This window comes from Mauremys mutica, chromosome 9 (genome assembly GCF_020497125.1).
Source record: "Mauremys mutica isolate MM-2020 ecotype Southern chromosome 9, ASM2049712v1, whole genome shotgun sequence".
NCBI classification, from domain to species: Eukaryota; Metazoa; Chordata; order Testudines; family Geoemydidae; genus Mauremys; species Mauremys mutica.
The window spans coordinates 22,439,262-22,467,218 of NC_059080.1; the positions used below are offsets into that span (position 1 = coordinate 22,439,262).

Genomic DNA, 27,957 nt, shown 5'->3' on the forward strand with positions numbered 1-27,957 from the left:
TGTGGGAACTGCATTTAGGATCACAAAGGGATTCTATGGGTCAGGAGTAACGTGCAGGGACAGCACCATAAAGGTCATAGGTCTGGAAAAATGGGGGCATTGAAGGGCAGAACCAAAATGCACTATTTGGAGCTGTGTACAGTGATCAGATGTCCCAATTTTATATGGACAGTCCCAATTTCTGGGTATTTTTCTTATATAGGCTCCTATTCCTCCCCCCCCCCCCCCTCCGCCACATCCTCTCCTGATTTTTCACATTTGCTGTCTGGTCACCCTAGAGCTATAGGGTGAAGAGCAGGGGCGCTGTGCCAGTCAGAGCTGATGTGGATTGGCAGAGCTGCAGAGGACGCAAAGGGGCTGGGCCAGGGCTGATGAGCAGGGACAGCTGGGAGTCAGGACTGAGGTGCGAGGTTGGAGCAGGAACTCAGGGGCATAGGTGCTGGAACTAGGGGTACTACTGCACCCCCTGGCTTGAAATGGTTTCCATTATATACGGAAGGACCAGTTCATGAGATCTCATGTTGCCAGATGTATCCAGGATTTTACAGCGAATCAGATCTGCAGTGCAATCCACAGCTAAAGGCATTCTGTGCCCATACCTAGAGATAGGGAAAGCATGACAAACATTTTATACCATTCCCCTTAAAAAGGGGGAAATTGCAAGAAGTTACTTGCCTTGAGGTCTTCCTGCTGGATTCGTACCCTAGTCCACGTAAAATATCAGTTCACAGCATAAAATCACTGAACATTCTGCTTATGAGCAGAATAAAAGATCCACGGGCTGGACGGAGCTGCAGTGACTCTGAGGGGTCGGACGAGTCATGGCTCTCAGCACCCCCGGACAGGGCCGACAGGGCCAGGCGCTCTCGGCCAGAGCTGGACAGCGGGGGCTACGGCCCGGCCCCGCCTGACAGGCTCCCTGGGGCACTCTGGAGCCAGCCCCTCCCCCCCGCGCCCCCTCACCTGCTCCGCCAGCCCGACACCCGGTCCAGCGCGTCCCGCTGCAGCCGGCAGTCCCCGCAGTACAGCCCCACCATCACCTGGTCCCACTCGGCCTTGCTCCGCCAGGCCACCACGCTCCGCCGCGGCGGGCGCTGCCCGCGGGCGCGGGCCCGTCCCCCCGGCTCCGCGCGAGCCCCGCTACCCGCCATGTCGCGCGCCCGGAACCCACCGCAGGGGCCTTTCCGCGGGGCCACGGCCCGGGCCAATCAAAGCGGAGATGGCCGTGAGCTTCCGCCCTCTTCCATTGGCTCCTCCACCGAGCACGTGGCTGAGGGCGGGTCCTAGCTGTGGGGTGAGGGTGCGGGCGCATGCGTGTTGCGCTGCAGCCGGCCGTACAGCGTCCCCTAGCAACCTAGCAGGTAAGCGCCCGACTGGCCCCGCCCCCAGCATCCACTTGTGCTGGGGCGCCGAGCGCGGCACGGGCTCCCCCCGCAGCCCCCGCCCAGCCTCGTGTCCTTCTCAACCCGGCCCTCTAGGGCCGGTTCAGCCCCCCCGCTACCGCCCCAACCGGCCTCCCCCCCCCCCGGCTGTCTGCCCCCCCGCGAGTTTTGAACCAGCGGCCGGGAGCTGCTTCCCCCACCCCCCGCTCGTCGGCCAGACGCTCCTTTTCCCCTCACTGGCTGGGGAGCGATTTCCCCCCCCATCTCCCCTTCCTAGCGGGGAGCATCCCGGTCTGACCCCCCCTCCACCCCGTTCCCCAGGGCGGCTGTCTGGTGTTTCCCTGGTCCCTCCAGCTACCCAGCCTGCTTCCTGCCCCAGTCTGTTATACCAACTCCCAAAGGGGCATCCCACTGCTAGCTGGAGCAGAAGTAAAATAGCTTCATTTCCTGGCTCCAAGCCCAAAAGTATGCACGCACTCACCCTGTTTTGCTGGCCAGATCCCAGCCCAGACCCATTCGTCTGCCCCCATCTCTGCTACTTGGCTCAGTTGGGGGGTGTGACACATTGGCAGAGGGAATGGTGGTGCTAGGCGGCTTGGGCCAGCACAGCTCAGGCAAGTGGCAACACCAGGCAGCTTGAGCCCGCTTTGTGCATCCCGTTTTCAGTTTAGAGAAATATGGTCACCCCAACTCTTTGGATTTCAGATGGGTGTCATAGTATATCAACTTTCTTGAAATAAATTTTAAACTGGGTTTACACAGAGCCTCAGGAGCTTGTGTTGACTCCAAGGCCTCCCTTTATTCCACGTCAAGCAAAGTGGTAGGTCAGCATGGCTTGTTGAAAGTAAACTACTTTGCAACAGAATGAAAATCACATTTCTCTTTTCTTGTTCTGTTTCTTTTGCAGGGTAGTTGCACCTTCAACTAAATAAAATTAGCTCATGTGAAAGTGAAAATATTTTGCCTTAACAAATTCATCACATCTTTTAAATCCTAGTCTAGACAAAACCTAAAAATCAGACATGACTCAAGGTGGGTGAGGTAATATGTTTTATTGAACCAACTTCTGTTGGTGAGAGACAAGCTTTTGAGTGACACCAAGTTCGAAAGCTTGGTCTCTCTCACCAACAGAAGTTGGTCCAATAAAACATATTACTTCACCCACCTTCTCTTTCTAATATCCTGGGACCGACACATCTACAGTTACACTGCATACAAGTGAAGGTGACATACACAGAAGGAACCGGGGCTACCGAGAGAAAATCAGGCAATTTCTCTATACAAACTAAGAAAACTATACAAGCTAGAACAATACAAACATTTAATACACAACTTTATTCACACACAAAATATGAGAGGGCAGGATTCCTGGGTTCCGTTGCCAACTTTGCCATCACACTGCATGAGTTTAAGCAAGTCATTTAGCGCTTGCCTACACATGGAGCTATTCTAGAATAGCTATTCTGAATAACTCCATATGTGGACACTCTTATCTTATTCCAGACTGAGTATCCACTCATAGGCTTTGGCTACACTTGCACTTCAAAGCGTGCTAAGTGTAGTCAAAGCGCCAGCGCTGGGAGAGAGCTCTCCCAGCGCTGTCCGTACTCCACTTCCCTGTGGGGAATAACGGACAGCGCTGGGAGCCGCGCTCCCAGCACTGGGGCTTTGACCAAACTGCGCGCCGCAATTTGCAGCACTGGAGAGGGTGTGTTTTCACACCCTGCTGCAGCGCTGCAAATTTGCAAGTGTAGCCGGAGTTATTCAAGAACAGCTATAGCATTTTAAATTCACACCCTTCCATATTCAAATTAGCTTTCAGGTGTAGACCAGCCCTTAATTTCAGTGCTTCACTTTGCCTGTCTATAAAATGAGGATAATGTGCTGTTTCTGGCGTTGTCAGCCTCAGTTAACTGCCAATTTAGAAAGCTTCTTTGGAATTTTCTCTCTCTCTCTCTCCGGCAGCTCTTCTCACTCCTTTCCAGTAGTTCTTCTTGCTGTTTCCTGACTGACTTCTGCCTGCGATCATCTGCCTTTTATGCTGTCCTGTCAGAACTGTTTTTTATACTATTTTAATCTCTACTGAGTATGCTCACTACTAGATATTACCTCATCCTTAGCTACCAGAAGAAGCAGCCCCAAACCAGCCCAAACTGGAGCTGTTTGACCTCTTCTCAACCTTATGCTTCACATGCTCATTGTCCAGCATTATCTCATTCGTCACATGCCTACTTGCGTTGTTTTACCTCAGAGCCATGATTGCCTCATCTGATGTACTGCCCATGCTCCAGATCTAGGCCTACTTTGTGTCCATACCTCATTTTATACTGAGTTCTGGTCATTTGACTTACAATGTCCAATGGTAAGTAACCTGAAACTTTCTGTGGTGAAATGACTTCTGCTTACTCAAGCTGGGGTAGCGTAACTTAGGTTGACTTATCCCAGTAGTGAAGACAAGCCCTTGGATAATAGAGGACAGTGTCTCGCCCCAGTCCAAGGTTTGGTCTCAATAGTGTCCTATTATTTTGAATGAGACTGAACATTCTCTCTTCTGTATTTGAATGGGGTAAAACTAAGACAAGCCTGGCAATCCTGGACAGTAATAGGAACTTTGAGAAAGAGCTTTTGACATTGCCAAGATATGCCCACAGTGTCCATCCTGTACGGCACAGCAGTGTTCTCTGTCAGTTTGTAGTGCTGCCTCAACTGTACACACTGAGTAATATCTGATTTCTGCATCAACTGGTAATCAACAAACTCCTCTTGAACCTCCCTATCTCAGCTGGAGAGAGATTGAACATGTACAGGTATCTACCAACAAAGGGCTCAATGTGTTCAAAAGTGCAGTTCTCCCTACTATCAGAGTTCACAAACGCTGCCATCTTTAACATTTCATCATTCAGAGGTAGCTTCTTACATGTATACTTGGCTACACTCGAATGCTCTGGCTGCACAAAAAGAACTTCTGTTTTCTGCTCTTCCAACTTCCAACCTGTTTTGTGACCAACCCTACAAACAGATGTGTCTGGAAGCTGATTGTCCAAATTAACAAAGTCTACATCTATAAGGGAGACAGCATATTTTTGATCACTTGCACCTGAGTAAGCTTTCCTAGCAGTTTCCTCACAAAAGTAGAAAACACACCATCTATCATGTAAATACAAGGATCGTCCCTCTGCAGAAACTTGTTAGTGGTGCTAAACACTGGGAGGACAGCCTGATAGAACAACAGATACACTTCTGTCATAGGATCCCTGAAAGCAGCACTTATTCTTTTGAATCTTGCACAGCTATCAATAGACAAAAAGCAGCTTTTGAGAGCTGCACACTGCTGTAACAATCTTTTAATAGCTATTTCCAGGCTAAGACATCTAGTATCAGAGTAGCAGCAGTGTTAGTCTGTATCCGCAAAAAGAACAGAAGTACCTGTGGCACCTTAGAGACTAATCAATTTATTTGAGCATAAGCTTTCATGGGCTACAGCCCACTTCATCAGATGCATGTAGTGGAAAATACAATAGGAAAATATACACACACACAGAGAACATGAAACAATGGGTGTTACCATACACACTATAAGGACAGTGATTATCAGCAGGAGAGAAAACATCTAGTATGAACGTGCATCAGAATCTCTGTATTCAACATCACGGGAACTACAGAACTCCTCCAAGAATGACTTTCATTTTGTGCTTTTGTCAAGTAACAGTAGCAATCAGTACATAAATCTTCAACATAAAATCCTGACACTTTAGAAAACTGTGAAGCACCAGCAGTATAGTGGATGATGTGACATGGACATCCCATGAAATATACCCATGCATTCTTACTTTGTACCAGTGTCTTCAATGAATTATTCTTACCCATGTTTACACTGGCATTGTCTACAGAAAACCCAACACAGTTATCCTCAGTATCTCATGTGACATCATTCTCTCATCATGTCCTGGAACAAATTTATTTTGCAGTGGCTGCATGAAGGCCAGTAGTGAGGCATAAATCAAGTAAATGGTTGTCACTAGATGTTTCTAAGCTTCTGTCGTTAGAGCCATCAACAGAGAGAGAAAAGGCTTCAGTCTTCATTTGTCTCACAAGACGCTCTTGGAAATAGGGAGCAATGGCACCATTCAGCATACATGTTGATTTGATTCTTGCAGATGCATAAAGTTGGGCAATCCGGCTGGCAGGGAAAGTATCTTTAAACAGGGGCTGCAGGTGGTGCTGTGCAAACACAGTTATAACTTTCACTTCTGCACATGTCAATGGAGAGGGGTAAAAACATTTATATTTCGTACTCAAATTGTAATATGCAAAAAAAAGAATATTTTTTCAAAGCTAAATATAAAAATGGGAAATTAATAGACAGTTAAGGAACATTCAAACAATATAACCAGATTTTCACAAACTTGTATGTTAATAATATACAAATAAAGTGGATTTTTTTAATGTGATATAAGGATTGCAAGTTTGTGTCTGTGTAACTCTATTTGTAACATACAGTATTTTAATAATCCTGTTGATGTGGATAAGGGTATCAGCTTAGTTAATTAATATTTAACCATCATCAGGACACATTGAAAACTGTACAGAAACAGAAAAATCTTGGTCCCAATAAAAGTTAATTCAGAAAAACAAAATTTTCTGAAAGAACATTGCAGAGTTTCTGACAAAGTACTAAGATTACAGTTTTATCAAAAAAACAAAACAAAAAAAGTCTAATTATTGCAGGGACAAAAGATACTAAAGGAATTTGCATCTGTGAAGACACTCCTCTGCTATTTGTGTGGTGTATTTTACTTTCTAGTTTATGAGTTACATCTTTTTCTCTTTGATGGCCAGAGGACTGCTACCAGTGACACCAGAAGCAGAGCTAGGGGAGGTTTGCAGGAGCTGTAGTCACCCTAAAATTTGCCTTAGGTGCCCCTCCCCACTCCCGTAGCCACGCTTCCCAGCGCAAAGGTAAAATATTATGCAGAAGTTTGGGTGATATGGTATGGCATTGACACCCTTACTTCTCTGCTGCTGGTGGTGGCGGCGCTGCCTTCGGAGCTGGGATCCCGGCCAGCAGCCGCTGCTCTCCAGCTGTCCAGCTCTGAAGGCAAAGAGGAGAGAATGGTGGCTGCTGGCCGGGCACCCAGTTCTGAAGGCAGTGCTGCCACCATAGTGCAGAAGTAAGGGTGGCATGGTATGCCACACACATGTAGTCCCCATGGTTACCACAGTACACAAGCTTGGAAAGCAGCTTTCCAAGTTCTAAGCATATATTTATTCAGACCAAGTGAGATAAGCTTAGGAATATGTATGAGAGTGAGATAACATGCTGATGAGTGAGTATCACACCCAATGAGTGAGACTTGACATGTCTGGAAGGACGCTGTGGAGCCTCAGAGTGCGGCCAGTAGGGGTGACAGGGCCAGGCCCTGACTCCCTACCCTGGGAAGAGGGAGAGGCCACAAGGAGGCACTGACTGACTGACTGCATCCTGGACCTGTGCCAGCCGACCTACCACCATGACAAGGAGTACAACTCTTCCCCCCACAACATGTACCCCCTCCCAATACCCCCTTCCAGTACCTACGCCCTTCCACTTCCTCCCTCCTCGGGTTGTGGGCTCCTGCATATTAGCCACCCTGTGGCCCTGGTTAAATCCCCCCTGGGTACCTGTGCAAGAACCGAACTAACACCCCCACTCTCCTCTTAGGGCCGGGATAAAAAACAGGGGCACAGGTTCCCAACTGCTTTAATCCACGGAGCCCACTCCTCACTCAAAGCTAATAACAAACTTTCTTAAATATTTTTACATACCGGTTAAGTTTTCCATTATATCCTCCCTCAGTTTGCTAAATTTGCTGTTGTTGCCTGTACTTTAAGATAAAGTTAATTAATTTTTCTTGACTCAGGTTTCCCCCCTTCCAAGGATGCTTGCACCTCTCCTTCTCCTGCCTCTCCTCACTTCTGCTTTGTTTTTGTTTTAAAAGTTATACTTATTACAGAAATCTCTATTGCTAAAAAGATGAAGCAACTGAAAATAAAACAAATCAAAAAACAAACAGAGAGAAAATAAGGTAAATGCTTTAAATAAGCCCAGTGAATTAATTAGTTTAACTCTTCAGGAATGTAACAGCTGGAAATACTCCTTTCTTGAAGATATGGTTGCCAAGCAATAGAAATGTTAACTTTACTTCTAATACTAAGCACTAATTAATAAGAAACATGGGCTTTTCTTATTTCCATTTAATAGCATTTTTTACAGTAAAAGTAATAGACGATGCCTTAAGTTACTAAATTAATACACAAAGGGAGGAAATAACTTAATATGGATTTTTATCAGTCCTTATTAAAAGTTTTAAATAAAAAGGTAACTTGCTTATTTAAATGTTTAATTCTTTTGTTTGCCTGCCTTTTTAAAATGCATTTTTTAATAATTTTGTGCTCTTAATGCCTTATTTTGTTGATATGATTGTAATTCTGGTGCCATTTGTTTTTAATTGTAAGTTTGTCATGTATGTTGTCCTGTGTTGTATGTTGTGAGCATCATGTGACTACTTTTTTGTTTTTATTTTGTTGCAACAAAAGTCGATTTTATACTTTTTTTAATATAAGTGTTACCACACTATTTTAATATTATGATGAAGTGTAACCATCATAATACCAATTAATTATTTTTTTTGGCAAAGCTCATAAAGGCCTCCATTATAAATATATGTACATATATTTTTGCTTCAATAAATAATACAATTGCAAACAAAAATAATTCTCTTTTATTAATCACAGGTTTTTTATTTAAAGGGAAAATATAAGGGGAAACAGCAGTATTAATGTAAAGGTAATAGTAGCAAAATGGCAGTTTCTTGTTTGTTTTTTCATAAATTTGATTGTGCCTTTATTAAATATTAAAATATAGTTAAAAGAATGTTATAGCAAAAATGGTAAAAAAAAATATAACAATACATACTGTGTCTGGTTATGTTGCAAAATGTTAACACTAACCAAACAATTTCAACAGGTTTCCCCCTTTGTGGGTCAAATACAACCAAGTGTCATAAAAGTTTAGTACCCTCCAAGTGTTGGAATAGACCTGCATTTAAAGTTCAGTTTGGTTTAATTTTTATACTCTTTTCTTCTATGTTATGTTAAAGGGAAGTAGTTGTTAAAGTTTGTGTTTCTAAACAGTTAACAAAAGTGGAATTGGTGTGACAAGCAAACTCTAGAAAGGTTGGGTAAAAACTCTGTTACCAACTCTTTTGCTAAAAGGGAGTGCTCAGCAGGGGAGAGCAATACACTGCACAGAAGACTGTTAGCAGCTATTTTAGCAGTTATGCTCTATAGTATAACAAAATAAATAATGTACATTTTAAGGAAGTAAAAATGACTGTCTGCAAAAACTGCAAAAGCATTTGAAACAGTTATACTGTATTTGTGCTAAAAAAAAAAAAAGGAAAGTCTGCACAAAAGCATACCTTGTTTTATAGAGTACTTGGTCCCTATTACAATGTAAACACACTAAGTTAATCTGTGTATCAAACCTTGGGCTATTGAAAACAAGAGAAATGTAAAACAAACAAGCGAAAACTTTATCATGTTAACCAACTCAAGCTGTTAAGGGTGGATCCCACAGACCAAAGACACGGGAAGATATCAGTGCACAGTGAAGAAGCCCCTGGGTATCAGGAAAAGAAAAACAAAGTCCTTTGTATATAACAGACTGGTCAACTAATTTCAGTCAATTCAGACAATTAAGTATGCAATTGTCTACAGAGCCATTATAGAAACCACAAGCTGGGCCAGGTCTAATTGTTGTTTAGAAATGGATATTATTAAGCAAAGTAGGTTCATTTCATCTGCCTGTGGTTGTAAATCTTTATCACTGAAATACGGATGAATTTGGCTACTGTTTAAAAGCAACTGTATCGTTGCTATATGCTACTTTTTTTATTGATCTACTAGCATCTTATCAGGAATGTGCACAAGATTCAGGGGCTGGGCAAAAGGCTAATCAGCAGTCTGGTATCTTCCAAATAGTAGACTCAAAATCTAGATGCAATGATTGAGTATATTTCAAGATTATTTGAATGTGGAGACCTATTTAAAATAAGGGTAATATGAAAAATATGTTTGTATATTGGGGGGGGGTATAGTGTGTGTGTGTGTGTGTGTGTATATATATATACGTATAAATTATTTTGACCACCTGGCAGTGGAAACTGTGTCTGAACCTGTAATTCATGGATAAGGGCCTGGCTACTAACAAAACAGTACATCATTTATAATGTGAATAATATTGTTAAACTGTTTAACAAACTAATTGCAGCAAACAGTATAAAGGCAAGGAAAAAACAAATTGGTGAAGAAATTATTTGTACTGCTTATGAAAGTTATGTAGTAACTACCCTAACCAACTCATTAGGGAACATTTAAAAAGGAAAATAGAGCAACTGGTGCGCATTGCCCAACTTAATAGCTGAACAACAAGCAATTGGGGATGGTATTGCTTACACCCCCTGGTTTGTACTTTAAGCCTAATTTTAATGGTGGTTCAAATGATTACCACCACTATCGTCTTGGAAATGTGCAGGTGAGTAATAAACTTGAAAAGGAGAGCACAGAAAGACAGGAATATAATGCAAATGAAACAAATACTGATATAAAAAGAACGACAGAAGCAGGGGAATGTAGCTAAGGCGTGGCCCAAAATGAGTAATTAGCACCTGGAGGGAGGTCTCATTTTTTGGAAGATAGGGTTAGGGAAGAAATAAATTATTAGGTTGAAAACAGAATGTGCTAAATTAAGATAAGTAAATAGGTCAGTAGGCCAAGAAGACAGAATGTCTACGCCAACTAAGATAAGAGGGAAAACAGAGAACTATTTACTATTAAATAGATAATAAGGGACAAAGAATGTAGAGATGAGGTAAAGAGCAAGTTGAATCAGAATCAGTGCGTAGATGTATAGTAAAGGCAATGAGATGTGCAATGTATATAAAGGGAGAGGGTTTCTGTGTAATTTTGGAGCTGTAATCTACCCTGCATCCACCCCCACTGCGTTTGACTCTGACCAACTCTGCGTAGCACTGCTGTATGTAACTTGCCATTTGCATAAACAAATTTTCTGTTAATACAAGTCATGGGGTCAGTGATACTGCATTCTAATTAAGGCACATGTTGTTCAGAACAATTTTGTTTAGTGTCAAATTACAAATATGGAATCCTGCCAACAATTTTTGATAAACTGGTTACTGTCCATTCAGTAGGTTATCTGGAAAACAGTATCTACCAGAAACAACCAAATCTACCTCAACTACTGGTGTGTTACAGAGCAATGCAAACCTAAAGAGCACCACACCCAGCTTGTTATGTCAGGAATGTTGCAACTCCAGTGTGTGGCCACAATAATTCAGGCCAATCTAATGGACTGAGGGCTTGGCTACACTTACAAATTTGCAGCGCTGCAGCAGGGTGTGAAAACACACCCTCTGCAGCGCTGCAAATTGCGGCGCTACAAAGCGCCAGTGTAGTCAAAGCCCCAGCGCTGGGAGCCGCGCTCCCAGCGCTGTCCGTTATTCCCCACAGGGAGGTGGAGTACGGACAGCGCTGGGAGAGCTCTCTCCCAGCGCTGGCGCTTTGACTACACTTAGCGCTTCAAAGCGCTGCCGCGGCAGCGCTTTGAAGTGTAAGTGTAGCCAAAGCCTGAGAAGCTAGTTGGTCCTGTCTTCTGCCCAGGAAAGCTTACCAGACGGTGACAATCAGCAGTAAGGGCAATCCATAACATGGATGGACAGTACTGTGTAGTAACTAATTACAAGAAAATTTATATATGAAGGCCTTACTTGTAATGTCACTATTTCAAATGTCTGTTTAATCCTCATGTACTTTGAACTGTGAAATATATTGTAATAGTGCCTATTCCGGTTTTTTTAAATGGGACTAAGAACAATTGGAAAAAAGAAATTGTCCACAGGTCGCAAGAGGGAATGCGCAGACCACTGGACATGTGGGGCATGAATGTATGGATGGGTAAAGCAAAATGACCAAGAAACCGTGTTTAGCCCACTGGGTCATTTTCAGTCCATACATTTTGCTTTTCCGGGATAATGGGTAAACATCCTCCCCATAAAAAGACAAAAAGCAGGGGACTGTAGTAGATAGAGTCTGGAGCACTATGCCTGGTGCAAGATTTGAGGCCTGAACCAGAGGCTGTGAACCAAAGTCAGGCCATGTAGCAAAGTAGATGCTTACAAGTTCATTGTCCAGTACATGAACTTGGCAAAGTTGTTGCTAGTTTATTAGCTATTTACATAAATATATTTTAGCTAGTACAGATGCATTCCAATCTAATACAAGATAAGATGGTTTGACAAAATAATGAATAGGGATGTTTTGTCCAAAATATCAGGAACAAAGGGAGGTAACAAACAGATGTCATGAAATACATAAGGAGGTGTTTAAGTTGTGTTTTCTTGTTGTTTGCTTCGGCCTATAAGTGTCACGGTACTTCGCTTTAACCCTTTGTCCAGCTGAGGAGAGCTGCGGAAGGTCTCGCCGCTGAGTGAGCTGAATCCATTGCAATGAGCATACATATGTTACTGCAACTGTAGACATTGATCCAGGGAGCTAGTACCGTGCTTCATTGACAATAAACCTGGCTGAGTGCCTTCACCACTGAACCGTGTTTATGGTCTTCCTTTATTAATAAACTCAAGGTCTGCTGGACTAACCTGCTGCACTGTCTACTAATAATAATGAAGCTTCAAGGACAGAAGCAATAAGCAGCCACCTTAACTGTGTGTTATTGCAGTTTGGGTGCTCTTTAGCTTGTTATTAAGGATTTGTGTTTTATAACATCAATAAGAGAGTTGTTAGCTTGTTATTGTATTAGGAATTTTTGTTTGCACCAATAAAGGGTGCTTTGTTTTGGAAAAGATACTTGTCAATCATTCATCAGAGGGCTGTATCCGTATCCTCTAGTATTTTCTTGGGCACACTGGAGACCCATACCTGATGAAAAAAGATTGGGTTTGAGGGAGCCTTTGGTAAGCTTGGCAGAGGACACTAGGTGAGCTACTCGGGAGGGGAGAGGGGGGTATCTAAATTCTGTTTTTTGGGGTAACAGTGGGGGGGGGGGAATTGATCTCACTTAGATGCTTGGCTGATCATGCCGACTTGGAGTGGAAAGATGCTGCAAAGCTCCCTGGACTGAAGAGGGAATATTGGATTTTTTTTTCAGGAGCACAGAGTAGAGAGTGTCATTAATTAATTAATTCTCAATTTGAATTCAAGGCTGAAACCTGGTGTTAAAAGGCTCAACCCTGAATCAACCAATGTAAGGGATATTACCTGTTTTCATAGATTCCAAGGCCAGAAGAGATGATTGTGATCCTCTGGACTAAATTCCTGTATAACACAGGAATAGAAATCCCCAAAATAATTCCTCTTTGAACTAGTGTAATTTTTTTTTTTTTTTTTTTTTTTGTAATTTAAACATCCAATCTTGATTTATAAATTGCCAGTGATGGAGAATTTACCACAAAAAAAATTACCTGGGTAAATGTTCCCAATGGTTAATTACCCTCACTGTTAAAAATGTACCCCATCTTTCCAGTATGAATCTGTCTAGCTTCAGCTTCCATCCATGGGATCTTGTTATAGCTTTAGCTGCTACATTGGAGAGCTCATTATCAAATATTTGTTCCCATATAGTAAGTGCTTAATATATCTGCCTTTTCTGCATTATTATTGACATTATGTTTGAACAGGATGATAATGTGGCAGACTGATCCTATGGGGGCTCAAGAGAGAGGTCAAGAGGGGGGCTGTGCATAGATTGGGATAAAGAGACTGACCTCTTAGCAGAGCAGAGTGAGTGGGGTGGATCAGGTAGGGGGTTGGAGGGGCCAGCAAGACACTAATGTGGTTTGCTGAGGAGTTTGGTAATAAAGGGTTTTCTGGAAGAAGACCAGGGAGCAGAACAAAGGGGTTCTGTGCGCATTAGACAGTAGGGGAGAGATTGGCCATCAGGGCCCATCTCTCATATATATATACGTACATGTCAGGCATGGTCTTTTTTTATAGTATTGCTTCTGGAATGGGCCTCACACCCTGTCTTCATGTATCTGATGGTCCTCATGGAGCTGAAAGAATTTAGCAGAAACACAACCCTACAAGGGAAATAATTTATAGAAATCAGTCAGGTAAAATGGTATGAACTGAAATAGGGTATATGCAGTGAAAATCCTGGCCAGATACAACAAAGGGAGTTACTCCCAGCAGTAAGGCCACCCTTTCCCATTTGGATTATTAGAAAAATAACAATCTCGTTCGTAGAGAGACTGAATGAATTAGGCTTAATCTAAATAAATGGTCCCTGAAAGCTAGAGGAGACAGCTAGCTCTAGTCCTGTCTGCTGCTAGAGAAACTCCACCCCACAAAGCTCTCCAGCATTGTATCGCACAATAAACATTATAATATCGAAATAAACTTTGCTGGTGAAACATGACCTGAGAGAGGGGCGCTGTGCCTCACAATTACCGGTTTTATAAAAATTCTTCCACTGGTATTTCCTATGCTGCGGACATATTATCTAGTGAGGTCTCTAGCAGACTTAATTTATACACCACCATCTTATGAGGATCTCAACATGATTTATCCCCCTCACTAGATGGTTCATGGCTGCTGCTTACAGAATCAGAGAAGTTAAGTCCTATAAGAGTTCATCTACTCCATCCCTAGAATGCTCCACTTATTCCGTGGCTGAGAAGTTGGCTGCAAAATGCACCCATCATTATGGAATTGTGCAGAAGAATATTAGTTTTAAAATCCCTAGCCCCTATAAGTGTGAAAAAAATCACCCCCATGTGACCCAAGTGTAAATGCAGTACAGTCTGCCTGAGTCTGCAGTCAGCCTGAAAGAATAGCTTTGAAAAGTGTAAGTGCCTCTTTTCATCTCAATAAATTGTTAACTCTGGATCCTGCTGGTTCCTGCTGATCACTTTAGCAGAGACATCCAGCTGATGATGTGTTTATTATACACTCCCATACAACTGGATGCTGTGAAGCACAACAATACCCTAGCCAGACTTCAAACCTCTGGCTCTGTAGAAGGAGTTTAGAGAATGGAGACAGTGAGTGGAGGCCTATAGAGACTTGTATAAGAAGAAAGACTGAAGAGACTGGGATTATTTAATTTGGAGAGGAGTGTGATATTAAAAAACACCTAAATGGATTATGTACTCCCATTGACTTCTGTTGAGTTTCAATGGGAATTAGGTGCCTAATTCACTTATGCACTGCTGGAAGTCCCACCTGAGATGACATGACAGAGGTATGCAAAATATGAACAGTGTGGGGAATTTAAACTCGGCACTATTTACTCTACTGGGATATTCAGTGACACTTAGAGGAATACATTCAAAACTGTTAAAATGAAAGTACTTTTGCAAAGCACAGAGCCCTGGGTACAGTGACAGATTTGGACTTTACAGTGAACTTTGTGTCTTGTTATTTATCTCCTTCAGATGGTGAATATCATTTATGGGAGCTCTTCTATACCGAGATGCAGAGTGGCCATCCTGGAAATGTATATCTCCCTGCTGAGGAAGGTCCATTATGTGATGGAATTGAGCTTGTCAGAGATTCACATAGCCAGAAAGGAATCCAGCAACATGAAGGGATCCATTTCTGTGAGCCTCCTGAGGTAATTACTAATGCCACAGCTCCTTTGCCGTCACCTGGCATTGCTCCTTGCCCCTATTGTAGCCCAGCTCCTGCATCACTTCTGCAATGTCCACATAGATATCTTCATTCCTGTGGTTACTCTACATCTGGCATTGCACTGCCCCTTCTCTCCAGAGGCAGTTGAGATCCAGGATTTCCTTCATGGTCCATGCAGCAACATGTGATTTAGCTGGGGATCTATCTTTGTGCAGAACCATACCAATCTGCTCACAGAGGTGGTCTAGGAGGTGTGCTCGCACAGGAGGGCTATCAGGAAAAGAAGCATTTCCAAAATATGCTGGGGATTTTAAAAAGAGTGTGGGGTGAGCTTCTGGGCACAGTGCCCCCTGGGCAGTGAAGTTCAAAACAATGACTAGAGTGGTCACTGCTGAGAGAAATGAGGCATAGTGAGACTGTTGCTGATGGACTGTTTTTTACCAAAATAGGTAACAGTGTCCACGCTGGTATTTTGCCAGCAGAAGTATGTTGGCTATGGACTTGCGTAATTTGGGGTTTCACCAACAGAATCAATTTTGAGTGAGGATGTATGCAAACCTGTAGTGACAAAAGGAGACTTCAGCTAACAAAACTTTGTCGCGCAGACCAGGCATAAGAGATCAAGTGGATGGAGAATATATTTCTGTTTTGCTGAACACATAGAGGTGTCCTTATCACTGCATTTCATCCATGTGCTTTAGTTCAGCTAGGCTCATTTATGTGTAATTTTTATCTTGAGCACAATTTTGTACATAGTAATAGAATAGTTCCAAGTGTCTGTGGTCTAGTGAGTCATGCCTGGAGTTAGAGACCAGGAAGTCCTGAATTCTAATCACAGCTCTGATGCTGGCTTATCAGTTCACCTCTCTCTGTTTTGGTTTCTTTTCCCATTTTAAAAATTGGTGAAGTTTAAATATATTGTAGAATAAGAGGAACCCATATGGCCTCCAAAACCTACGTCCTCAAGTTTGATAGGGAGAAAATGATGGAGACTGAATGATTCTTGATACCTTGCAGTTATTCATATTAATTGGATTTTGATCACCGGTTAACAGTTTGATGTCCTCAGATACCATTTCTCTCTTATTGTGGAAACCATGCCTGTTTCATCTTGTCTTGCAGACAGCAGTGGAAATTCACCCTCTTCCAGAGCAGCAACTATCTGCAGTGAATTCAGCTGAGGCAATGCTCCACAGCATCACCTGGGATTATGATTTGCAGTGTATCTGGAAGTGCCTTGTAAGTGATTCTTGTCATCTTAGTATTGAACAGTGATTTGAGGGTTGGTAGCATGAAGTGTACTATAGCTCAAACGCACTTTCAGGCTTTAGGGTGCAGGTAATAGAGTGTAATCCTCTTTCTCCTTCATAGGACCTTTCTAATTCCATATACCAAGAGCCATAGGGATTATTCCATATGGCCTTATCAAGAACACACGCAATCTAAGACTTGAGCTGGCTAAGCTTCTAGATGGACTATTATGAAGCAGTATGGAGTGCACAATGTATTCAAACGAGGAAACAGCTTTACTGTTGCCATCTTTCAGTTACTTTTCAAGTCATCTTAATACCCACCTTTGAAGAATGGTTTGTTTGCTGGTGCCTGGCAGATGATTTATGCACTATGCATGTGTAACAGGATGGTCTGCCCCTTTAAGGGTCTCGGGCCACCAGCCAGCCCTGTTTGAGAATCAGACCCAGCTAGTAAGGGGTCCGGTGAGCCCTATAAAGGGCTGAGAGAGTTCACTTGGAGGGAGATGGGTTTCTGCGCTAGGTCCTGAAACAGGAACTGGATGGAAGGGTATGTTCTCCTTTCAGCCCTGAAAGTGGCAAGGGGAAACAAATGATGTTTTGCCTATGTTTTATGTTTCAAGACTAAAACTGCCCTGAGGGAAGATCCTGAAAGAGATCTGGGCATAGAGCTGAGTTTTTCCTGTGCCTCCAGTGTCCCTATGACCTATATTCAGGAGGGATGAATCCCCATATTCAGGAGAGGGGATGTGGCTTGAGCTCTAACTCTGGAATGTGTGCCGCACAAAGGATGTCACTTTTGGAAATGAAGACTTCGGTGGTTGTGTGTTCTGTAAATGGTTCATGTCCTAACACCAATAAACCTAGTCCTGCCTGTTGTCCTAACAACTACATCACTCTCTGGCAGCAATGACTGAGGCCGTCTCCCTCTTTCTTCTTCTCACCACAAAGCAGAGTTAGGTCACTGTGTTCTAAAGCACTTAGGATTTCTCATCTGTTCCTCTTTTATTCTTTTAAGTGAATTAAGCACTGGTGAAAAGTACCACTGTGAAAGCCCCAGAGACTCCAGTCTCTCTCTTTATCCTCAGAAGAGGAACAATATAAGCATCAGTTGTGCAAGCTCCCTCTAGCAATGTGCCTCTTCCTTGGTGTGGAGGGACTGCTTCTAGGGGTGAGTACGGAGTTCAGTCTCTGGCCTTAGCTTCTCTACTAAGAACAAGGAAATCCGTTGTTGCCAGTTGTGATTGTTGTTTCTATGATGCGGACACTTGTTGCTTAGGAACTGGATGGATACCCCTAACTCATTTCAAACAGACAAATGACTTTCAGGGTCACATTCTTTCCTGTGCTGAAGGCTGGAGGAGGTGTCAGGGGCCAGTGATGGCTCCCTCATCTCAGGCAGTCCTGGTGTGCATTAGAGCAGCCTAAGAGGGATGTTCTAACTTAGGCCAGCAGGTTATCATCAACAGTGGCCAGACTGGTAGGAGAGAATATGTCCCTCAGTTGCTACTGACTTGAGATGGAGGCGAACTGGTGAACTGCTTTGTATCCCCAGTGGCTGTTTCCTGCCAGCCTTTCAGGACCCCGGCATATTTTATACTTGTTCAGTATTCTTAGGCACCATTTGTATTTAATAAACTGCTAATCATCTCCACCTGCAACTCATAAATCTTCTTTCTTTCTTTAAAGAATCTTCTGGGGAGTTTATTCTACCTTTTCCAGATTATAAATTCTTTGGTCAAGATACTTTTCCCCGTTTATACTCATGTAAATGAAAAGTAACTCCAGTAAGTAAATTAAGCCACACCAGATTTAGGCTGGTATGACTGAGAGCATAGTTTGGCCTTTCCTATGTATCTGAGTATGAACAGATGGGAAAAACATCCCAAAACATTTGTTATACACAAAAGCTGTTTTTATTAAATCGGAGAGAAAATACAGAGAAATGCTATAAAGAATCTGGTATTGGAAAACAGGAAACAATAGCTCAGATGTTGTTAGCACCTGGATCTAGTCACTACCACTATCTTCATTTCAACTACTAGTGGATCTGAATCTGTTTTGTTATAATACTGTCTTTGAAAACACAGCAAAGTTTATTACAGTAATAACTTTCCCAAAAGCTGCCAGGCCCTGGGTCTGAATAAATCTAGGTCAAAATGAAACAAGAGATTCATTACCCAAAGAAAAGTGAAATGGGGGAAGAGATTTGAAGGTCACTGCCAAGCTCCTGCAGTGCTTCATGCCGGGAAAGTAAATTCTCAGAAAATACCAGACAGAAAGAAAACTTGGAAAAGGGCCCTGTTCTCTGGAACTGGATTTGCACTTTCCATCTGTGTTTAACAATGATCAGAAAACACAGGCTCTTGTTGTATTGCTATCAAAGGGCCTTATTCAGAGCCCAGTAACAGCTTGTATCATTTTGTTTCCTATTATTTCAGTGGCTTTTCGCATCTGGAACATACCTCTGGGCTTCAGTAACTAAAGTGAGTGCAAAAATGTTAATGTGCTCATATGAAAATGTACTGTAGGAGGTGCTGTAACGCCTGTGAATTTAAATTTTTCCATCAGATATGAAACTAAGTAGGACCTTAGTATAGATGGGGAAAATTGAGCAGCTAACACCAGACCATAACACCTTGCAGGAACTAGAGAAAGACCTGAGGGCTATAGACCAGCTAACACTGTTCGGCCCTGTGGCCTGGAATTGCTATCGGTGCGCCTGCCCAGAGCTTTAAGTTAAAACAACTGCTAGCTGCCCCAAAGGGACCATTCTGGCATTCAGGGACCAGCAATGCTTTGCTATACCCCCTTCCACCAGCTATGTCCCTGTGCTGGATGCTTAGCCCTGTGCCACGTGCTTCTATCTGTAATGGCTGCGTGCCACCCTGGGAATCCTCAGCTGCCTGGCTAGTGCAGCTGTACAGCCCCTTTAGCTGCAGCTGCAGGTGCATATCGGGGGACCAAAAGTAGCCCAATTAATCAGCCTGGAAAGTCCAAATACAAATACCTCTTTTCAGAAAGAAGAGAAAGGGATTGCAGAGCCCTAGGGAGCATAACTAGGTGTAGTGGGTTAAAATGAAGCAAACCAATCTTAGGTGGAATAACTGGTAGACCTTTCTCTGATGAGGTCTGAATCTGCCTCTTTGCTTGTGTAATTTAAAACTAGACTGGAGCCTTAGGGTACGTCTACACTGTAATAAAACACCTGCGACTGGCCTGTGTCAGCTGACTCGGGCTTGCAGGGCTCAGGCTGCAGGGCTATAAAATTGCAGTCTAGACATTCGGGCTCGGCTGGAGCTCATGTTTTGGGACCCCATGAGGAATCTACACTGCAATTTTATAGCCCCCCCCCACCTGAGATCCATGAGCCCAAGTCAGCTGTCACAGTCCATCTGTGAGTGTTTTATTGCAGTGTAGACATACCCTCTTAGGAAATAGCCTAAGGCTGGGGTGAGAAAGGTGACATGAAAAGTCCTTTTTGTCTCTAATTCCTTTGAATAATATTACAAGTCGTCTGAGAGAGAAAATCTGGAAACTGACTTTGAGGAGTAATTAAAAGACCATCTGTCAGGGTTCCTTCCCCTCTCTGAACTCTGGGGTACAGATGTGGGGACCTGCATGAAAGACCCCCTAAGCTTATTTCTACCAGCTTAGGTTAAAACTTCTGCAAGGCACAAATCCGTTCCTTGACCTTGGACGGTATTGCTGCCACCACCTAGTGATTTAGACAAAGATTCAGGAAAAGGACCACTTGGAGTTCCTATTTCCCCAAAATATCCCCTCAAGCTCCTTCACTCCCTTTCCTAGGGAGGCTTGAGAATAATATACCAACTAATTGCCTTTAATAAAAATACAAACCAGACCCTTTGATTTTAGTGTCCTAAAAATAATCAGGTTCTTAAAAGAATAACTTTATTATAAAGAAAAAAGTAAAAGAAGCACCTCTGTAAAATCAGGACGGAAGGTAATTTTACAGGGTGATAAAAAGATTTAAAACAGAGGATTCCCCTCTAGGCTCAACTTAAAAGTTAGAAAAACAGGAATAAACCTCCCTCTTAGCATAGGGAAAATTCACAAGCTAAAACAAAAGATAATCTAATGCATTTACTTACAATTTCTGTAATTTTAGAGGTATCATTTCAAGGTATCTTTTCAAGAGATGGGTTACCTGCTTGGTCTCTCTCTCTATCCAGAGGGAACAAACAAAGAGAGCACAACCAAACCCCCCCCTCAAAAAAAAAAAAAAGATTTGAAAGTATCTTCTTTTCCCATTGGTCCTTCTGGTCAGGTGCCAATTAGGTTAATTGAACTGATTAACCCCTTACACATAAAATGATTCTGGACCTCTGTCTGGACCTCTTGCCAGGAGGGATTTTATGTTACTGCATACATAAAGGTTGTTACCCTTCCCTTTATATTTATGACACCATCTCAAACACTGTCTAAAATAGTGAATTTTCTTTTAACAGTCTCAGCAGTTACATATCTAAAATCTTCCTAATATGATCAGGGACCAAAACAAGTTAAAAATTTGCAGGTGCAAAAGTTTATTCCCTCTGCAGCTAGAAATGAATGGAAAGCCCTTTAAATGAAAGGAGGGTGACAGCTCTTTTTTTAATTTAACTTGAGTAAGGAACAGTGAGGGAAGGAACAAATTTTCCCTGCATTTCTGTTGCTCAACATTCTAATTTTATATTGGGCCCAGGAAGTTTGAGCATTACATATTTTCAAAATACCACTGTTCTTTGAGGCTGTAAGAAGCACAGCGGGTGGCAGAGGGAAGAATAATGTGGCCAGGAGAACATCTGGCTTGGCAGTTGTTGACATGTTTGAGTATTATTCCTTAGAGGATGAAAAGTGATTGCTGATAGGACAGATTTGGAGGGGATTGGGGGGGTTCAACATATTTTCTGTTTGATTGGTTGGTGTTGTTTTCTAGCATCCATGAGCCCAAGCTTGGAGCCCAGCCACTGAACATCCTGTTTTCACTGAACTTGTCTCTTCATCTAGGCTTCTTCTCTCCTCTGGTCACAAAGCTACTGCAATAACTCCAAGGTAAGGATTTGAAATGTAGCTTTTTAGTTGATTTCTCACTTGGGATTTGTACTGTTGAGCAAGAGGCATCGAGCATCCTAAGCAGATGAATAAGAATTTAGCAAAGGCATTTAAAAATCAGCATTTTACACAGCTACTTGCTTGTAAAAGGAAGGAGAATGCTCCCACAAAGTTCCAGTAACAGGTTTTCTGAACTCTGAGAAGGTTACTCTAACTTGCTGTGTCACTCATATCCTTGCTTCAGTATTTGAGTTTATGTGCTGCAAGCACAAAGCAGAGTATGTATCTATGTACTATGTGGGCCCAATCCTGCTCCCATTGAAATCAATGGGAGGTTTGCCATTGACTTCACTGGAAGCTGGATCAGGCCCTCGGTGTGTGCACACGTGTGTTGAGGGCAGTCGCTGTGGCAGCCAAACAGCAATTAATTTATGTTTCTAGTGAACTTGTGAGCCAGCCTCAGCCTTCTCTTACCAAGCCTTCTGGTGAAAGGGAACTATATGGGGAACCTAGTAACATACTGTGATAGTGTCCAAGCCCTTCACTTCTGGACTGTAGGTTCAAATCTCGATTACCAGCAGGTCACAAGTGGAAAGGTGCTCCCATTCCTTGGTACCACACAAGGGAGCCGGTGCTTCTTTGCCCAAGTGCTTTCCACAAAGACAGAAGAAGGTGACAACTGGACCACACCATTGTATAAAGTACAGACAGGAATGAATTGGTGGGGTGCACGAATGTGAGTGGGAAGGAAAGAGAGGGCAGGTCTAGAGCAGCTCGCAGTGATACAGGTCAGAACCGAGAGGTCTATCCCAGGACTCCCATAGAAGGGGGTGCAGTATGTCAGAAATGACAGAGGTGTCTGTGTGCGTGATATCCATGGGTCCTTTCCAAAATGCCCCAGTTCTGTCATTGCCACATGTTGTATAGTGGAGAAGACTGAGGTTGACTCATGAAATGTCTCTTGTAATGACATTAATACAGAACTGAGAAACAGCTTCCACACATTTAGGGTCAACATACTTTAAGCTTTGGAGAATGGAGCTGATATTGGGTTATCAGTAACTGTACATGAATCATGCTGCTCAGTGACAGAGTCCTGGGCAGCAGCGTCTGGGATTGCTATGAAGGCATCACATTCAGCCCCTGGAGAAGGGAGTGCCTCATGTTGCTCATGAACCTCTCCCAGCTGACCCAGGGGTCGTGTTGATAGACTCCAGGAGGAAGCAGCATCCTATAGTTGGGCAGATAGTTACACCCAACATGAGTCCAGAGGGGACAAATAAAGAGGCAAAGTGGAACCTCAGAGAACATTTACCTTCCCCCTCCCAGAAAACATGGTCCAGTTGACAGTCATGCAGTCATATCATCTCACTTGTGACTCTCCAAATCATCAAGGTACTGTGGAGAGAGGAGAAAATCTCCCACACCCAGAAGGACAGGTGAAGTCTAAAAGACCCCCTAAAGCTCTGGGATGAAGACTGTGGTCGAAAGCTCTGCTCCTCTGGCACATGGGAAGCTAATACATGGGTATTTCTTGTCCTTATGTGAGGCAGAGTTTCTGAATTCCCTCAGGAACTAAGGACCATCACAAACTTCACCACCTTGTTCTCCAAATGCACGGTACTTTTCTTTGACCTTGCCTTCTCTAACATAAATACATGGCAACATGTATATTAAAACATATTATATTACATTAAAAAACCTCTACCAAAAACAAGACACTCCACAGTATACCCTTCTCCCCTAGCGTGAAGATGAGAGAACAAACAACACGTGACAGACAGTCATGTTTCTTAATGCACTATTGGAAGGCGTCCAGATGAGTGATGCGCGCAGTTGAAGAGCCTATATTGAATAGAATAGGTCAGTGGTGAGAGGAGTCGGGCACTTTCTCTAGGAAATTCCAGTGCTCAGGGAAGTTACAAAATGAGCTTTAATGGAGTGGTGTGACATTCCATGGAAAACTGCCCTGCTTCAGATTTGCAGCCTTGAGGGTTTTAATTTGCATTCTTACCCTTTCTCCCTCCTGTAGGCTTGCTAGAGATTAACAGAAGCCAATCAGAACGTGAACCCACCCCTTGACACCTGAAGGATGGATGGCTCAAAAGAGAAGATCATCCTGAATGTTGGAGGAATCAGACATGAGACGTACTGCAGCACCCTCCGGACCTTCCCAGGGACCAAGCTCTGGAGCCTCACAGAGCCCAGTGCCAGCACGCTGTACGATTATAACCCTACCACCAAAGAATTCTTCTTTGACAGGAGTGCTCGGCTCTTTGGCTATGTGTTGAGCTATTACAGGACCAAACACCTCCATTGTCCTGTAGACACCTGCAGATCAGTCTTAGAGGAAGAGCTGGCTTTCTGGGAGATAAGTGATGCACAGCTAGCACCCTGCTGTTGGCTGAAGCTGACCAACAAAGACAGCCAGCCAGAGGAATTTAATGTTTGGGATGAGAACGAACATGCTGATGACCAGTGCCTTATAGTCCAGGTGGAAAGAAGGGATTTCAGCTGGAGGGCCAGGTGGCAGCCAAAGATCTGGTCTATCTTTGAAAAGCCCTTTTCCTCTTTAAGTGCCAAGGTAATGCTCCCAGTGGAGAACCAGATAGATTCGTCAGAGTAAGCCTGAATCTGTTCGGGTGGAAAAAGCTTAGGAACTTGCAGCTCTAGTGCACGGGTTCAGAGTCCTGCTTACAGCTACGGTACTTGAATAATTAAATAAAACATCCCAGAATAACAACTTGATTCACCAATATTTTTAGTGTGCAGTTCAGCTTGCTCTGATTCGGGTAGGTGATGCTGCTATTAGTTACACAGAAGTATTTGCCTTGGTATTCCAGGGCAATTTGTGAATCCTAGAGGTTTCATGAGTTTTAGCACTAATGATTATTCATTTGAAAGTTCATAGTAGAAATGAGCTATTTACTATGAGTTATTTTTATATTATAAAGTTTTACTAATCCCATTTGGGAACTGACACCAGACTATATGACTTAGGTAACCCCCTTCCTTATTCAACATGACTAATAAACAATTGAAGTGATAATTTCATAAACAAGCTACAGCAGTGGTGGCCAACCTGCATCCCATCAGGGTGTGCTGATTGCGGGCAGTGAGACATGTTGCTGACATTGACCGTCTGCAGGCATGGCCCCCCCGCAGCTCCCAGTAGCCACGGTTCGCCATTCTTGGCCAATGGGAGCTGCGGGAAGCGGCAGGCCGTGCTGGCTGCTGCTTTCTGCAGCTCCCATTGGCCAGGAACAGCGAACCGTGGCTACTGGGAGCTGTCGGGAGCTGTGCTTGCGGACAGTCAACATCGGCTGTATGTCTCGCAGCCCACAATCAGCTTAGCCTGTTGGGCCGCATACGGCCTGCGAGCCACAGGTTACCCACCACTGACCCATAGGCTCTAAATCAGGGTTTCTCAAACAGGGCCCGTGCCGTTTCCAGCAGCCCCCATTGGCCCGGAGCAGCGATCCGTGGCCAGTGGGAGCCACGATTGGCCGCACCTGCGGATGTGGCAGGTAAACACACTGGCCCGGCCCGCAAGGGGCTTTCCCTACACAAGTGGCGACCCCTGTTTGAGAAACCCTGCTCTACATTATTCCTCCAAAGCATTTGGCAAATATTTTTGAAAATAAGGATCAGTTCATGAAAGGTTCTCTAACTAGAAACAGGATAAATGTGCAATTAATATAGGGTCTGATTCTGACCTCACTCCAGTTTTACAGCTGACTCCACTGACTTCATTAAAATTGCTCCTGATTTACACCAATGTAAATCTGTTATTTGTAAAGGAGAGTTTGACCAGCTTTAGACTTACTATCTACCTGTTATTAAACAATACAAGGCATATAATTTGGAAGCCTGCAGAGTCAGTTAAGAGTCTGTGGCTCAAAATCAAACATTCTTCTTTACCTGTGCTCTCTACCAGGTCACCTGCTTTTCTAAACCTCAGCACGGAATTTAAACCAGTTAATGGTTGAGCTAATGCTAAACATTTATGCCAGGGCCTTAATAACACCCAGGTGATTTCTGCTTGTGCTATCGGGGAAAAAAGTGCCAACTCTCAGCTCATTTTATTTTCTGTAACTAAAATGCTGTTGTGTCTCCCTGCTAGTGCTGGGCCCTGGCTATGGCCCTTTGCTGTGCCCCACTGCTCTGCATGCTAGGGCTGCGCATTTGCTACTGTGCTGTGTACAGTTAAATAGTTATTTAGTGCATTTCATTAATTCCTCTCCTCTCAGAACAGGCACTTGGGGCAGCAAGTTTGGAGAAGGCAGAGGACATTTTCCAGTCTGTCTAGAACAGCTGAGTCACTTGAGCCAGCGGCTAGGGCAATCTCAGTGAATCTGTCCACATTGCTCTAGCTGTCAGCTGTCTCCCCTTCCCTACAAGTACAGATGCTAATAGTTCACATTATTTTCCTTGATCCAGATCCCCCTCTTGGCCTTGGACAGGTAAGGATGGAAAAGAAAAAGAAACCTTCAATGTATGAATCCATTCCTAGATGGAAATTGGGTAAAAGTTAGTCTAGGAGACGGTAATGTTTGATGCTGAGAATCCTGGATGTGAAGTGAGGCTTTGAAGTTTTGTGATACCCTCACACTGACCTGATCCTACGTTTGACCTTTCTGTCCCTCTGCAGTGCCTGGCTATTATTTCTCTGCTGTTCATCATTGGAATCGTCATCATATTCTGTGAGGAGACGAAGGCACAGTTCGAGTACTCTGCTGCTAACTTGACCATTTTTGGCCATTCTGATGTGATCCACAGCATCCATGAGCCTTATTATCACCAGGCCCCTTACCTGCTCCACCTGGAGCTGTTCTGTGTCCTCTGGTTCACTTTTGAGTTTTCCATGCGATTTTTCTTCTGTCCAGACAAAAAGAAATTCCTCAGGAATCCTCTGAATGTGGCTGATTTCCTCTCCCTCTTCCCAGTTTACATTGAACTCTTCACCGCCGAGCAGATTCACAAAATGCCTAACCTAGCGCTTTGGCTGGGTTTTGTCCGCGTAGTCTACCTCTTCAAACTCCTGAAGATATTCAAGCTAATAGAGACCCCTCTGATCCTGAGAGTCCTGTCCTACACGCTCAAGTCCATCATCCGAGAGATCTGCTTCCTGCTGATGATCCTGGCCTTTGAAACCCTCTTCTTTGGTTCTCTCTTTTTCTATGGCGAGTTGCTGGGTATTCATTCTTCTTACCGGGCAGATTTGCACTTCACAGACATTAACATTTGCTTCTGGTGGGCTCTGATCACGCTAACCACTGTGGGCTATGGTGACATCATCCCTCTCACCATCTTTGGCCAGGTGATGGCAGCCTTTGCTGCAATATTTGGCATGTTAACTATTATCATTCCAATCCCCATTTTCCTGGTCAAGTTTAAAGGCTACTATGCTACTGCCATAACCAAACAGAAGCTGAAAATGAGCAAAAAGCAATAATGCGATTGACTTCAGACCATTGCTGCCTTGGGGCACTTCAGAATTAATTCCAGTGTGGTTTGTTTCCACCACTTTGTGAGAAGAAAACACACTCCTATGAAAAGTCCATGCCACATTCATTAAGACTGCCTCCTTGCTCCTTTGGTATATTTCAAACCAATGTCAGGTACCCAGATCTAAGTTATAGCTTTCTATTTTAGTGGCTAATCCTCTTTATGGCCTATCCCTATATCAAACAGCACTACACTGACACTCAGCGAGACCCAACTAGCACTGAAATCTCACCTATCCCTTGTCAGAACAAGATGAGAAAATTCACTGTGGACAGTTTCATCAACACACAAGATGTTGTTTTTCTCCACCAGCAGGAAAAAGCAATGCTGTTCACTGTGCAAAGCTATGATAAGTGATTCCCAGAGACGGCAGGGATGAAGGGCTGCACTGAAGTATAGACCAAGAATCTGCAACGTGCTAAATGCTCTCAACCCCAGTGATGCCAGTTCAAAGTGGGGCCTAACTAGGGTGACCAGACAGCAAATGTGAATAATCGGGGGGTAATAGGAACCTATATAAGAAAAAGACCCCAAAATCGGCATATCTGGTCAGCCTAGGCCTAACAGAAAAATGTATAAGGTGCACACCCTGGCAACAGCCTTCTGCACGCTCTCTGGGCTGGATAATCAGCTGGTGTAAATCAGTGCAGCTCCACTGACTTCAAAGAAGCTTTGCTGATTTATCCTGTCTGAGGATATGGGTCTGTGTGCCTCACAGGGACAATCACACCTTCATTTTCATAGATACCTTTTTACGGAGAGAAATGTGTAGATAAAATCTAAGGGTCAGATCTTCTCCCTAGCATCTGCTCCCAGAGGGGGATCTTCCACATGTCAGATCTCACCGTGCATGGAATGGGGAGAGTCAGGTATCTCAATGGCACTGGACCCCACCAAGAGGCTTTTACTGAATCCTGGTGTTGGGAAGGGGGTGAAGATTGCGTGGACAGTGAGGCAGCCTGCATTAGGCTGTGGCAGGCTGGGAGGAGAAGAGACATGTAGGGATGCACATTATCTTCCCATCAGCCCTGTTACCCATGGTGGGGAACCTT

At 43.6% G+C, this 27,957-nt stretch overlaps 2 protein-coding genes across 7 annotated transcripts in view; one reads left to right on the plus strand and one right to left on the minus strand.

Annotated features, from left to right (window-relative positions):
- The window catches only part of LAS1L (LAS1 like ribosome biogenesis factor), a 57,758-nt gene extending 56,526 nt beyond the window's left edge, over positions 1-1,232 (minus strand). For 2 of the 3 annotated variants that reach the window (XM_045031366.1, XM_045031364.1), the window contains exon 1: positions 964-1,165. In XM_045031366.1, the coding sequence (XP_044887301.1) occupies positions 964-1,151 (188 nt within the window). In that variant the 5' untranslated portion in view covers positions 1,152-1,165. The other variant, XM_045031367.1, reaches the window with a different exon arrangement.
- Positions 1,233-1,334: 102 nt separating this feature from the next.
- Positions 1,335-27,398, plus strand: LOC123376960 (potassium voltage-gated channel subfamily C member 1-like). 4 transcript variants are annotated; one of them, XM_045029261.1, is made up of 6 exons: positions 1,335-1,361; positions 14,894-15,072; positions 16,212-16,328; positions 21,282-21,397; positions 23,430-23,981; positions 26,049-27,398. In XM_045029261.1, the coding sequence occupies exons 5-6, from the start codon at positions 23,490-23,492 to the stop codon at positions 26,850-26,852; spliced, it is 1,296 nt and encodes a 431-aa protein (XP_044885196.1). In that variant the 5' UTR covers positions 1,335-1,361; positions 14,894-15,072; positions 16,212-16,328; positions 21,282-21,397; positions 23,430-23,489; the 3' UTR covers positions 26,853-27,398. The 4 variants fall into 4 exon arrangements, with proteins under 4 accessions (XP_044885196.1, XP_044885199.1, XP_044885198.1 ...); XM_045029264.1 differs by having other exon boundaries at positions 21,353-21,397; XM_045029263.1 differs by lacking the exons at positions 1,335-1,361; positions 14,894-15,072; positions 16,212-16,328 and adding an exon at positions 17,693-17,746.
- The last annotated feature ends 559 nt before the right edge of the window (positions 27,399-27,957 follow it).

What these genes read in the sequence shown, in the direction of transcription:
- LOC123376960 (XM_045029261.1), top strand. Translation starts at nt 23,490, where the DNA reads ATGGATGGCTCAAAAGAGAAGATCATCCTGAATGTTGGAGGAATCAGA. An exon ending in TTTCCTCTTTAAGTGCCAAG is followed by an intron (nt 23,982 to 26,048) that starts GTAATGCTCCCA and finishes GTCCCTCTGCAG; the next exon opens with TGCCTGGCTATTATTTCTCT.